Source organism: Lissotriton helveticus, chromosome 5_1 (genome assembly GCF_964261635.1).
Source record: "Lissotriton helveticus chromosome 5_1, aLisHel1.1, whole genome shotgun sequence".
Classification (NCBI taxonomy): Eukaryota; Metazoa; Chordata; class Amphibia; order Caudata; family Salamandridae; genus Lissotriton; species Lissotriton helveticus.
In genome coordinates this window covers 2,056,293,914-2,056,308,775 of record NC_136065.1, presented here as the reverse complement: position 1 = coordinate 2,056,308,775, position 14,862 = coordinate 2,056,293,914, and the positions used below count along the sequence as shown (strand labels likewise).

Sequence of the window (14,862 nt, the reverse complement as noted above, 5' to 3'; positions counted from 1 at the left end):
GTTTCTATACTGTTGGGGTCACAGAGTACTGTCAGCGTCTATCGACGCTTTCTATTCATAGGGCTAAGACTGTACATAAGGAGCATTATGGTAAACAAGAAGCGTGTCAAATAACGCCGAATGTTACAAGCCCTCATATCTTTCGCCTACACCATAGGAGTGTGTGCAAAACGAGAAGTGAAGTTAACTTCTCTGACCTTCTGGCCGCCTATCTGCAAACGTGCAGAGTAACTTTATGGATTCCTGTTTTGTTTATAGGGGGAGAGAAGCTGGTGAGTTGCAGAATCAAGGGGGGGAGTATTAGTGCAGCCAGCAACAGAAGTGATATTGATATTGTTCTCTGTCCTCTCCTCTGTCTGCAGAGTTCTAGTACCAGTGTCCTCGTGGGTTATCATCCAGACGATACCAGAAGTGCCAGACCCCTACTACTAAACCACCTCCCTGCCCCCTTCTGTACATATTCAGATAGTGGAGTTATTCCATTGGTGGGTTTTGTGCAGTACGGAGTGGGGAGGACTATCATCTATCGTCTCTGCGGGCATCTGTATCAGGTTAGTGGCGCTTGCGTGTTCTTGCGCTGCTTCCAATCCCGACATGGTGTGTGTGTGCGCCTGGTGAAAGCTTGCAGTGACGGCTGGTGGTGTGTGTGAGCTTGGTGAAAAGCTGATTACCCTGCATACTCACATAGTGATTACCCTGCATACTCAAACACTGCTCACCCTGCACAGTCACACACTGCTTAACCTACACACGCACACACTGCTCACCCTACACACTCACACACTGCTCACCCTACACACTCACACACTGTTAACCCTGCATACTGCTCACCCTGCACGCTCACACACTGCTCACCCTGCAAAGTCACACACTGCTCACCCTGCACACTCACACACTGCTGGCGCTGGACACCAACGTACTGCTCACCCTGCATACTCACACACTGCTGACCCTGCACACTGACACACTGCTGGCCCTGGACACCAACGTACTGCTCACCCTGCATGCTCACACACTGCTGACCCTGCACACACACACACTCCTGGCCCTGGACACCCACATACTGATCACCCTGCATACTTACATACTGAACACCCTGCATACTCACACTCTGCTCACCCTGCATACTCACACTCTGCTCACCCTGCATACTCACACTCTGCTCACCCTGCATACTCGCACTCTGCTCACCCTGCATACTCGCACTCTGCTCACCCTGCATACTCGCACTCTGCTCACCCTGCATACTCGCACTCTGCTCACCCTGCATACTCGCACTCTGCTCACCCTGCATACTCGCACTCTGCTCACCCTGCATACTCGCACTCTGCTCACCCTGCATACTCGCACTCTGCTCACCCTGCATACTCGCACTCTGCTCACCCTGCATACTCGCACTCTGCTCACCCTGCATACTCGCACTCTGCTCACCCTGCATACTCACACACTGCTGACCCTGCACACTGACACACTGCTGGCCCTGGACACCCGTATACTGATCACCCTGTATACTCGTATACTGATCACCCTGCATACTCAAACACTGCTCACCCTGCATACTCACACACTGCTGACCCTGCACACTGACACACTGCCGGCCCTGGACACCAACGTACTGCTCACCCTGCATGCTCACACACTGCTGACCCTGCACACTCACACTCCTGGCCCTGGACACCCACATACTGATCACCCTGCATACTTACATACTGATCACCCTGCATACTCACACTCTGCTCACCCTGCATACTCACACTCTGCTCACCCTGCATACTCACACTCTGCTCACCCTGCATACTCACACTCTGCTCACCCTGCATACTCGCACTCTGCTCACCCTGCATACTCGCACTCTGCTCACCCTGCATACTCGCACTCTGCTCACCCTGCATACTCGCACTCTGCTCACCCTGCATACTCGCACTCTGCTCACCCTGCATACTCGCACTCTGCTCACCCTGCACACTCACACTCTGCTCGCCCTGCACACTCACACACTGCTGGCCCTGGACACCCACATACTGATCACCCTGTATACTCGCATACTGATCACCCTGCATACTCACACACTGCTCACCCTGCATACTCACACTCTGCTCACCCTGCATACTCACACTCTGCTCACCCTGCATACTCACACACTGCTGACCCTGCACACTGACACACTGCTGGCCCTGGACACCAACGTACTGCTCACCCTGCATGCTCACACACTGCTGACCCTGCACACACACACACTCCTGGCCCTGGACACCCACATACTGATCACCCTGCATACTTACATACTGAACACCCTGCATACTCACACTCTGCTCACCCTGCATACTCACCATCTGCTCACCCTGCATACTCACACTCTGCTCACCCTGCATACTCACACTCTGCTCACCCTGCATACTCGCACTCTGCTCACCCTGCATACTCGCACTCTGCTCACCCTGCATACTCGCACTCTGCTCACCCTGCATACTCGCACTCTGCTCACCCTGCATACTCGCACTCTGCTCACCCTGCATACTCGCACTCTGCTCACCCTGCATACTCGCACTCTGCTCACCCTGCATACTCGCACTCTGCTCACCCTGCATACTCGCACTCTGCTCACCCTGCATACTCGCACTCTGCTCACCCTGCATACTCGCACTCTGCTCACCCTGCATACTCACACACTGCTGACCCTGCACACTGACACACTGCTGGCCCTGGACACCCGTATACTGATCACCCTGTATACTCGTATACTGATCACCCTGCATACTCAAACACTGCTCACCCTGCATACTCACACACTGCTGACCCTGCACACTGACACACTGCCGGCCCTGGACACCAACGTACTGCTCACCCTGCATGCTCACACACTGCTGACCCTGCACACTCACACTCCTGGCCCTGGACACCCACATACTGATCACCCTGCATACTTACATACTGATCACCCTGCATACTCACACTCTGCTCACCCTGCATACTCACACTCTGCTCACCCTGCATACTCACACTCTGCTCACCCTGCATACTCACACTCTGCTCACCCTGCATACTCGCACTCTGCTCACCCTGCATACTCGCACTCTGCTCACCCTGCATACTCGCACTCTGCTCACCCTGCATACTCGCACTCTGCTCACCCTGCATACTCGCACTCTGCTCACCCTGCATACTCGCACTCTGCTCACCCTGCATACTCGCACTCTGCTCACCCTGCATACTCGCACTCTGCTCACCCTGCATACTCGCACTCTGCTCACCCTGCATACTCGCACTCTGCTCACCCTGCACACTCACACTCTGCTCGCCCTGCACACTCACACACTGCTGGCCCTGGACACCCACATACTGATCACCCTGTATACTCGCATACTGATCACCCTGCATACTCACACACTGCTCACCCTGCATACTCACACTCTGCTCACCCTGCATACTCACACTCTGCTCACCCTGCATACTCACACTCTGCTCACTCTGCATACTCACACTCTGCTCACCCTGCACACACACACTGCTGGCCCTGGACACCCTGCTACAATACTTAATTGTGGATGCGTTAACAATTGATGTGTGCACTGATGGCTGGTGGTGCGTGTGTTCGTAGAAATTGTGCACTGATGGCTGGTGGTGTGTGTGCCTGGTGGAAGCATGCACTGCTGGCTGGAGGTGTGTGTGCCTGGTGGAAGCATGCACTGTGACGGCTGGTGGTGTGTGTGTGCCTGGTAAAAGTGTGCACAGATGGCTGATGGTGTGTGTGCTTGGTGAAAGCGTGCACTGACGGCTGGTGGTGTGTGTGTGTGTGTTTGTTGAAAGTGTGCACTGACGTCTGGTGGTGTGTACCTGGTGGAAGCCTGCACTGACGGCTGGTGGTGTTTGTGCCCGATACAATGCCAAAATATAAATAGGTCGACAATTGTTTTAACCATTTTCCAGTTGGGGATTAAAGTGCATGGTTCTCACTCTGCAGTCACTAAAGGAAGGAAATACACGAATCGTTCTTTTTCTGGGGTGTCCGTGTGTGGTGTGTTTACAGAATAACACGTTTCTTTTAACACCAGAGAGCCCCCCCCTCCCAAAGTACCTGCACAGTCGATTATATGCGACGCCCCAGAGAAGGGCACCGCCCAACACGTGTCGGCAGAGGGCACGCTGTGATCCTACAATGGCCCTGCAAAGGCATTAAGGTGTGCCCCCGTCCCATTCTCCTGCCCCATGCTCGGTTTAAAGCAGCCCCCCCCCTACAACGAGATGACCCAGTCAAATAGTGCTTCCTTGCCCCTCTTGCACTGCCCACTGTGTTTACTACAATAGCTCCTCCCTATCCATTGCTGTTCTCTTTAAGCTTCTGTTGTTCTCTTTAAACAGTTTCAAAAGTCGACCAACATTGAGTCAGAGGGAACACTTCAAGTGCTGCTAACAATCAATTCGAGGAACTATAGTTTTAAGTATGTGCGGGAATGGCAATGAGGTGCTGGGGTCGATCCCAAATTCCCTCTCATTCCCACCGCTGGGGTATACTCTGTCGCCGCCCCACAAAGTACTTTCTTTAAGGTGAAATAGAACGTAAATAGCAGCACGTGCTTGCGACAAAAAAATGGAAATACGTGGCCCCCAGAAGTGTAAAATTGCAATTGTGCATTTGGACTTTCCTCTCGGTTAATAACGCATTAGGGTAACTGAAAGGGCCGCAGAAGGAGGCAGCATCTCTTGAAATAGGTCTCTGGGTGTCCTGTTGAGATAATAGATTATGGAGAATTCTATTACAGGGCGCCTGCTTTGCAAATCCCACCCTGGCCTCTTTCAGTGAGTTATCACTGTTTCCATCTGCAGAAGCAGCCCCCCACTCCCTTTTATCTCGGAGTCTGCCAGGCTTTTCAAGACCACCATAAACAGTGCAGCCTCAAACACGTGCTTTGGGATTAAAATAAATAATAAAACTAGACCTGGTAAGAAATATAAACATATGTCAGCAAGGGGGGAATCACGTTAAAGGGGCTATAAGAAGCGGGACTGAAAACGATCTGGGGCTGCTCAGGTGACGGACCCATAGAAAGTGACCCTATGACCCTGGATGCAAGCACTGCCACGGGTGCAGAAACGAGTTACACTATGCACATCCTTGGGCGGGTAGCCCTGTTCGCGCTGTGCACAGCTTCCACCAGCACAACTCGCCAAGCAGCACGCGTTCCTAAATCTCAAAGAATATATTCTATGCACGCATGTGAGGTGACTTCACTCTAGCCGTCTAGTTCACTTTGTGTGCCCATACCATGTCCGCCGCTCACCCTCCTCCACTGTCACACTCACGGCCATTGCCGTTCCTTGTTGCCTTGCCGGTCTTTCAGTTAATAGGCGCTTCCAACTTTTTCCCTCAGCGAACTAGCATCCACCTGGAAACCTTTCCAGAGAGGCCATGGACTGTATGGGCTTGGAACCATTTGGCGGTTATACAGCAGCGAGGGAAACTGTGCCTGTTCTGTTATGTATTAGTGAAGTGGCTGCATCAGACAGGGTTCAGAAAGTTCAAAATGCCTAAAGTTCATTAGAAATTACGGAAGTCTGGGAATGTGCATCAGTCTTGCAGTCAACAGCCTGTTCTAGAAACTGTGGGGCAGTGAAGTTTTTAAAAATCTGATTACGTAGACAACGTCTCTCTCCTCCGTGTTCTGGATCATTGAACTGAAACCTACACACATTCAAACAACGGACGGACACACTCCCCTTCCCAGACCCTAAAAATAAACAGTCAGCACACCATCGCTCATTATTCTTACAGACTGTCACGCAGAGGCAGAAAAAAGACACCCCGTAGCAACTTAAAACAAGAACTACAGTGTGGACGAGCATGTATGAGTCATCTTCTGTGAGCGTCGCCTGCTGCCTCTCGTCATTTAACATTGAACGCGCTCACCGCTGTGAACGCGTTCGCATCATCTGGCTTGCATTACACGGGCACTCTGACTGCTCGTAATTAAGATTAATCACTCTGCCATGCTCGCTCTCGCACACAAAATGCCACATCGGGCACGCGTACATTACTTACAGCCTATCACTTCAAGGCTACTACATACACAGCACAGGGAAGACGAATCACTGACCAGATGCCAGAAAACGCTAAGGAATGTCTGGAATTTCTCTCTCCAAGGCCCTCTTCTTCTTTTTTTTCTCCTTTAACATTAGTTCTCTAACTCCTCCCCCAGGGGGAGGAGTCCGAGCCCTAAAAACCAAGGGCTGTAGCGGCGATAGCTTTGCCGCGCTTGACAGGTCTCACGCACAGGGAGGGCTGATTGCTTTCACCAAGGCAAATTCCATACACTGCCGAGGAGAAAAGTAATTGCTTAAGACAAAATACTTCCGTCAACAAGTCGGGAAGCTGCACCGCACCTATTCTGCCAGCTGGGGGCTGGGTCACCACATTATGAATTTCTGACGCAGCTGGGAAGGTCATGACAGCCCCAAAGCGCGTTAAGGGAACTCCTCCGAAGGCAGAAACTGGCAAAGCGGTGCCGCCCTGACAAGTTCTTTAAAGTCAAAAAGCGAAGCGGCGTCGCCCACCATAAATCACAGTTTCCAGTCACACAGGCAGCATTCGAAACGATCGTGCACCCAGCAGATTGTGAAGCTAAAAATTCCCAAGGATTAAGGGAATTGACACCGCAACCTCTGGAGAAGGGAAGAGAGTCACACAGAGGTAACCAAAGGAGCGGTGAAGCAAAATTGTCAGTGGAAAGGCAAAGAGCTGTGCCAGTCAGCGTGGAAGGCAGCTGGCAGGCGCCACAATCAACAATCCTACGCCGCAGGAACCGATGCCAAACGAAACTACAAAAGTGAGGAAAACTGATCACAGAGGAGTGCTAAAATTTCACTGAAGTGAGGGTAAAGCTGTGCCTGTCAGCGCAGAAGTCAGCTGGCAGGCGACACACACAGAATCCCACGCTGAAGGAACGATGGATAACACAGTTCCAGGGCAGTAATTAGTGACGAAAGCAGAGGGCTTGTGGCAAATCTCACCGCAATAAGGTTGACGTGAGGAACACAAAGCATTGGGCTACCGCTGCGAGGAGAAAACGCTGGGAAACAGTACCTCAACCTTGTGGGCCACAATGTATATTATATACTTGACGTTAAGGATGAAGGCAGAAGGGAAGGAGGGCCGTCATGCTCCCTTACGCAGACCAGTCGTCGCCAGTGTTACAAAGACGCCTGGAACAGGTAGGTGAAGTTCAACTTACTCTTTATTACGGCCTCCACTCTAGAACCTCAAACACGTCGCACTACAAGCTCAGTGACTACCAACTCTGCCAGTCAGGTTGCCTTGTCAACATTCTAAAGCAGCCTCTGGCTCAACTGTAGGAACATTCCAAGAGGTGGAAAAGGGAGTGGGGTAAGAGAGAAGGCGGGAGAGACCACAGGAATGAGGTGGCGTGATATAAGGTAGATAAAGTAACGTAAGGGTATTATAAAACAGAACATACATGCATTCTCAAGGGGAATGTGCTGCTAGCCTAGAACATTGTGGCCTTCTCATATAAGTGTGTATAAGAACAGTGATTCAGGGTGCAGCTCCTTAAAGCTCATTCATCTTATTGAGTTTGCCAGGCGGGCTACACCTATTACCTGCAGCTTCCCAATCAGGTTACCCAAGTAACAAGGGGCAGAGAGAATATTATCACAGACTGGTCAACGTACAGCCCATGAGTCCCTTATTAGCTGTTCACTACCCCACCTCATTTGTCCAATCCCAAAATATTTTGCATTAAATAGACATTTTTCACATGGCTTAAAATGTCACTCAAATGATAGAGGATTAATGCTTTTAGCCATGACCAAGTGTCAGAATCTCGGCCATTAGCTTTCAAATTGGATACAGGGGCACCTCAGATAGCCACAGGGAATATTCTCAGGGACCAGCCTTCTAAGCACAGAGACAGAGGTAAAGGACGGTGATTAGGTCCCCTTGATGTATCATGGATGGGCACAAGCAACACCTCTGACATCAGAAGCATCTTGCAGGACATAATCAGAGTAGAAGACTATGTTCTGCCAACAGGTGTAGTGGGTGCAGAATATCATGCTCCTGCAATCCACTTCCATTGTAATGCAAGCCCCTTTGTGACTAATCATGGTGTACGAGCAGGAGAAGCCTGGTGGTGTGCTTCCACTGTCTTGAGAGGAGGGAAGGCCATACCAAACTGTTTGCACAAGATAGTTACTGTAAAGAACTTGAGCTCAAAACAAACAGGGCTTGTTCATGTTGGTCAACTGGTCCAACGCACTGCAACCTTGACCAGTCAGTCATCTACCTTAAATAAGTCCTTTAGAGAACAGGTTGCAGTGGACATATTTGGTGGTACACAGACTCTGCAATTCTGGTTGGCAACAATTTATCTAGAATAAAAGCACAAATGTTCACTCTTCAAGAGAAACTGGTTCCATAATACTAACTCTAAAGAGGATGTGCGATGGAGAGGGAATGATAATAGAGAAGGCGGGAATTGCAGTCCCTCTGGATGCTGTTTGCATTAGCCTGGTTGCTACGAAGGGAAATACCAAGATGCAGAAGCAAAGGGTGCAGGTTTAACAACTACTCACTACAGCAGCTACTACAATGGATATAGCCAGAGAAAACCTTTGTTTAATGTCAATTGTTGTGGATTACTAATGTAAAATATGTGATTTTTCCCGATCTCATCAGGAGCTGTTTCTAGAGACTAGCCTGAACTCAGAAGCATCCTTGGGACAGGCTGCATTTCAAATTAAAATATTGCTTTATTTTAAGAGCAATCCCAGATATGATGGTCAGCTAACCCCAGTAGGCCACCTTCCCTGTTATTTTTGTGATTCCCAATGGGTCTAAACCGAGACCTACCTCAATAATAATCATGTGGTAGGTCTATTTGCGACCCACTTGGAATTGCAAAATGTGTAAACCACACATTTGTACATGGGTCTTTGCAATTACCAAATAGCGAATTGCAAAAGTTCACTATTTGGTAATCGCAAACACTTACCTTTGTACATGTGGCCCTTAGTTCCTTGAGAAGCATTTTAGCTATTTAGTTGAATCGCGGAGAGAAAGATATGGAATCAGCAGTAATGAATTGTTTGTATGAATTTATTTAGTATTCAAGATCCTAGCTACAAGTAAAGCGGGCAGGTGTAATTTCATGCTTAAAGTTAGCTGTGTGTGTGAAAACTTACTATGTGCAAAAACACAGTTGGCACAATAATACAGAACACCCTCCAAAGATGGAACAGCAAGTATTATCTCAGTGCAAATTGGATTTGCAGGAGAAGATGACCAACATAAGCAGCAAAACCATTGCCTAGAGTGGTAATCTTTGAGAATGTATGTAAGAAAAAAACCTGGCTCCAGGCTTTAACACAGTGTAATATCTATCCACGTATTTTTTAAAAAAGCCTATCGGCTTTAACATGTGTTTTTCAATATGAATAGGATAATCCTACTGCCTTTGCTGTAACTTTTTAGATTTAACGTGTCAGGCCTACTGCATCCAACAAGACTTTTCCCTATGATACAATCAGGGCAATAACCTCCATCATTGGCTTGTCACGATAACCTGCTTGTAACTACTGTATGAACATTCCAAAAAAAGCAAAAAGTGCTTTCCAAAAAGGCCATAAATGCAATAGAACATCTCTTTTTCAGTCGAAGCACACTTCCTCTGCCCAGTAGAAAACTTGTAGAGTTCATCATGTGGTCATGACTCTCCCTGAATGACCAGGTCTGGTGACAACTGCACAGCCCAGGCATTGTAGGCACAATTGGTCCATTTCATGAAGCTGGTTGCAAACTAACGAGTATGAAAGCTGAGCCTGGATGCCATTCACTTGCCGTGAGTGTGTGAAACAAACTGAGCAAGAAGACCCATATGAAGCCAAAAAGACTGTATCTGGGAGGTGCTAAATGTGAAGGCCTAAATGATATGCTGGCCCCCACCCACCCAAAAATGTATTCTTTCCTGTAGAAATATGTTCGATACAGATTGTAGAGAAGGCAGGACTGGGCGTGCCAGCAGCAAGGCAGGCAAGTGTTGTATTCCTGTGCCAGCCCCAGAGTCATCCAGTTCAATAATTGCCATGTTGTGTAGCCATGTGCCATTTCAATGGGTTGGTCCTGTCCTAGTGGTGGTGTTTCCGGATCAGGAAGTCTCTCCCTGTGCAGTTTAGTTGAACTCAAACATAACTGCACATCTAAGGCTCTTTCTTTAGCAGGGGAAGGCTCTGAACCATCGTACCAGTTGTCCTCTCTCAAGCCAGACTCTCACTTGCTGGGCACCTCCCTTGATCCCTGCTGCTTCACATGCTCTCTGTCTGTACCAGCTAGATTAGATACAGGATCTATAGCTTATTTCATATTAATTTCTGTTTGGTAGATTTCTGGCAAATGGCACATGGTGGCAAAGGCCCACTCAAAACCTGGTAAAATGGAAGAGGAAGATGACCCATGGATAGAATATTCCTGCGATGGACACAATCTGACGATTCATGAAGGTCACGGCAAGTAAGTAACAACCAAAAAGTATTCAATTTACTGACTTAACGTGCCAGAAGTTGATCGCCTCCACCTGTGGGACTCAAGCCACTATTGCACAGGGGCAGATGCTCTCTAGTGCAAAGACTGAAGTTGACTTTCTTTGTTATGAATCAATGATGGTGCTTGAGGCTTAGAGGATGTCATTAAACTGAGATGTTGTCGGGTCTGGAAATAGGATACCTGAGATCTAGCCCTAGATTCTCTCTAGCGCACTTCTTTGATTTTGGGTAAATGATTGTGTAAGTGCCTCTTTCTCTAAAAACTAGGAGTGGTTAGAAAAGAGTAACCTAGCTCAAAAACACTGTATAAAAGAAGCATTTGCAACCCAATTGGTCTTGGATTTGCAAAAGTTAAAGCTTTGGTGCTGTAAATGACAATATCTTTTACCAATGTGATTTGGTTTGAAGTGTAGTGTATGTATATGGTGTGGAGTGGAAATATGTGGGATGTATTGTAATAGTTAGTTGTGGAACTATGTGGTGTGGAGTGTATTGTGTAGTGGAATTATATGGCATGGTGAATCGATGGGGTGAAAGTTGCAGAGAATAGATAGAAAGGAAGATAGAGAGGGATACGTAGTTTGTGCAGGAAGTGGTGATTGAACTTGAGATGGAGGAGCAGAAAGAGTGTATTAGAAAGAGAGAAAGAAGGGGGGAGCAGGCCACATAAGCATGAAGAGGGAGGCCCTGAGTACGACGAAGACACACTCAGAAGAGGAAGAGAGCATCGGTTTGATGGACAGATACATTGAAAAGGCACGGGAAAGAAACTGTGCTTAAAATGTGTGAGCAGGCATTATAGAGAGGAGATAGGGAGTTGGAGGGATGAGAGGGGACTGTGAGATTGCAACATAAGAGGAGGTAGTAGCAGTGTGAGGGAGAGATGACAGGGGCAGTGGGGGTGTGGGGAGAGTTGACAGGGATGTTAGAAGTGGAAGGGAAAGATGTGTTGGATTTGAATAGTTTTCTTGTGGCACTGTGTGGCCTGGAATTATGTGGTGTGGTGTGAGGTTGTGTAGTGGAAATACGTGGTATGTCAGTGAAATATCTTTGAATGTTATTTACTAGAATGACTACCTATCCATGCTTGAAATGGATCCACAAATTTGTCGGAGCGGATTTTCTCCTCCTCGGGTCTTCACCAGACGGGTCTTGGCTTCCCAAAGTAGAACCTAGGGTTTACCATGTAATGTATCATTGCAAGCACACTCATTCAGTGTACATTCACAGCACACTCGGGCCACCACGGTAACTGCTCTGCATTGTACCCTTACATGTACACATGTATTCAGTACACACAGTCAGCAAGCACACTGTTCAGCACTGAAGCTTTTCTATCAGGGTGTGTTATTTACAAACACACTCACTGCCAGCACACACACTCACCATGTGCTCGCAGCATAACCCTTCACCTTTTATGTATTGTACACCACACAAATGCACTTACACCAATCACATGCTTTATCCACACATACACTGCACATCACTGCATCACTCGTAATGTATTCTTCTCATGCACTACATACACTTAGTACATGTACCGTGCACACATGCACTGTACAGCAGTGCTCCATCCTTGTACTGTACCCTTCCCAGGCACACATACCTCAAACACAGAGTCACTACTCCTGCTCTGCACAGCACCCCACAACTACCTGCCAAGGGTGAGTTAAGCATAAAGCAGCGGAACTTTTAAAAACATGAGTGAACCTGCAGTGACAGATAGTTAAGGACTTGTCCACTACTACTGATCACTACATGGTATGCTGATAGATGGATGGAGGGAATATGAAAGTTTGAAGGCATCTTTCCTAAGGAGGGTTGGCTTTGCTAACTTTGCGTGTGCTGTGTATTTAATTGTGAGGTTAAAGTGGGAGATATTCAGATGCTCTACTGGTGGCAGTAACAGTGGTGATAATGCTGGCAGTGGCAGGGTAATGGTGTTGGTAATGTAGTAATAACTTTGCATACAAAGGTGTTCCCTTGAGTGCAAGTGTCACTGTTAAAAAACCTAATGGTACTTAATTAACATCTGAAATATATAGATGAAAATGTATTTTGGCCTCTTCGGAATTTCAAATTTGACTTACAAATGCCACAAAATGTTTACTACAAGTGGTTATGTTGCTGAGCCACTTTGCCAACTTGAGGAAGGTTACATGGTGTTCATTTTGGGGAGGGGGCAGGTGGCAACTTGCACACACACAGCGTGCTTAAAATACATTTCATTCACCAATGCCTTCTTGGATGCAACAGTGCTGTTAAAATGTAAAATCACCTTCTTATTGGCTGTTGCTCATCATTTGCTCATCACGAGGTGTGCATCATCTGCCTTCCCTCTTCTCATGTCCCTGAGGAGTGTGACATTTGCCAGGGCTTCTCTTCCGGGACCCTGAGAGAGAGAATGAAGATCAGGCTCCAAGGCCTGGAAGAAAGAAGACTGAAGGCACAAGGTGGGCCTGGGCATCAATCTGCCCATGCTGAGGCCTCTGGGGGGCAAATTGCTGGAGGGACTCCCATAGGGCCCGATCGTATCGCCCTAGCAAAGCCGCGGCACTTGCAGCCTTCATTGCAGTAGACGCCGTCCCACAGACCTTCCTTCCCGCCGAGTCTAACCAGCGGCTCTCCTTATCAGGAGGTACCGTAGATGACGGGGTGGTGGCATGCTGTTTCCTAGCCGCCGTCACTATAACTGAGTCCGGTGCTGGATCCATCCTGAGAAAAGCCGGGTCAGAATCTGGAGCCCGGAACTTCTTAAGGAGCCTGGAGGGAGCCGCCTTAGTCACAGCAGGAGTGAGAAACAACCCCTTGGCGGGCTCTACCAATCCTGGTACTAGAGGTAACAACGGACGAGACAGGTGCTTTTTATGTAGCGTCTCGAAAATCACGGACGTAGTGGGTGTGGGCACCGTCACTGTGATGCCCAGCTTGGCCGCACCCCTCAGTAGAACCTCTTGTAATGAGACGACGTCGTCCACCGGCGACACCCTCATACCCGGGGACTCCGACAAAGTCGGCGAGTATACCCTGGTCCTAGAAGAACACGTGTGGGATCTGGATCTGCGCCTCCTGTGGCGTCGTCTTGATCTTGTCGACGACCGATGACGACTACGTGATCTCTCCCTCCGGCCGGAGCGAGAGCGCGATCTCCTATGCTTCGGACGCTCCACAGGTCTTACAGGAGCAGGAGACTGCGACCTGACCGGGAGCCTCGGCTGAGGAGTCCCCTTAGGCGGCGTCGGGTACCGTGGCAGTGAAGCCGTCCTCGGCAGAACCACAGGTGGTTTAGAAGGAGGGTGCAGAGGCTGAGAATGAGGAGGAGGCAGTGGTGGAAGCGGAGGCGGAGTGGGAGTCCGCGGCAGAGGTTCCTTGGGCAATGGAGGAGGATGTGTAGTCGACCTCGGCAGATCCCTGTGACTCCCTCTTCTTCTTAGGTGGTGGCGATGGAGAGGCCGTGTCTCCTATCGGCGAACGTCGCCGGCGCGCCCCAGCAGACCCAGAGGAATCTCTGGCGCGAGATCTCCTTCTGCGCTTCATTGGCGTCAAAGAACGTCGTCTCGACGTCAAGGAACGCCGTCTCGACGTCGACCGGCGTCGTCGTCTTGGCGGTGAGCCTCGCCTGGGCGTCAAACGCCTCCTCCGCGACGGTGACCGTCGTCCTCTCGACGCCGAACGTCTCCTCCTCGACGTCGACCGTCTCATCCTCGACAGCGAACGCCGCCTAGACTTCGAGCGTCTCCTCGACGCCGAACGCCTGTGAGTCTTCGACGTCCTCCTCGACGCCGACCTCATCCTCTTCGCGAACGGCGGTGTCGCCGCGACGGCGAGCGCCGACGCCGGGCCGAACTCTCTCCACGTCGACGCCGCTTCGACCCAGAGCCATTGGGAGACGGGGAACAGATTGCAGTCATCCCTCTCGACGCCGTCGTCGGTGGGAGATCGCTCACCGGAGCCTCATACTTGCTATTGCGACAATATTGTTTTATCATTGTGCTGGTGGGGATTGAGATTTGCTTTTAGGGAGGAGTGTACACTTTATGTTGAAGTTTTGCCCTAGAGGTAAGTGCTAAATATTTTTGTTGTTGGAAACTGAGAGCTGCATATCTTGAAGTGACCTGTGGAGGGTCAACACTGACCAGGGGAGTCTCAGTAGATTCTCCCTGGGTAGACATGCTTTTCTAGTGAGGTGTAAGTGGTGCACTTACCTACACTATGTGTTTGCCTACTGATCCCTTGCTAGAGTTGTAGTTTAGGGTGTGCTAGGCCCTAGGAGCTACAACAGCTGGTTCAGTAGAACTCAGAGTATTCTAA

General features: G+C 49.3%; 1 protein-coding gene and 1 long non-coding RNA gene across 5 annotated transcripts in view; one reads left to right on the top strand and one right to left on the bottom strand.

The window, feature by feature from the left end:
• LOC144756284 (uncharacterized) overlaps positions 1–14,862 on the bottom strand; it is a 540,171-nt gene that overhangs the window by 429,057 nt on the left and 96,252 nt on the right. The window lies entirely within an intron of this gene.
• Positions 1–14,862, top strand: part of LOC144756283 (uncharacterized) — a 362,112-nt gene that overhangs the window by 282,531 nt on the left and 64,719 nt on the right. The window contains exon 17 of the mRNA XM_078645944.1: positions 10,392–10,519. Coding sequence (XP_078502070.1) covers positions 10,392–10,519 — 128 coding nt within the window. The remainder of the gene's footprint in view (positions 1–10,391; positions 10,520–14,862) is intronic.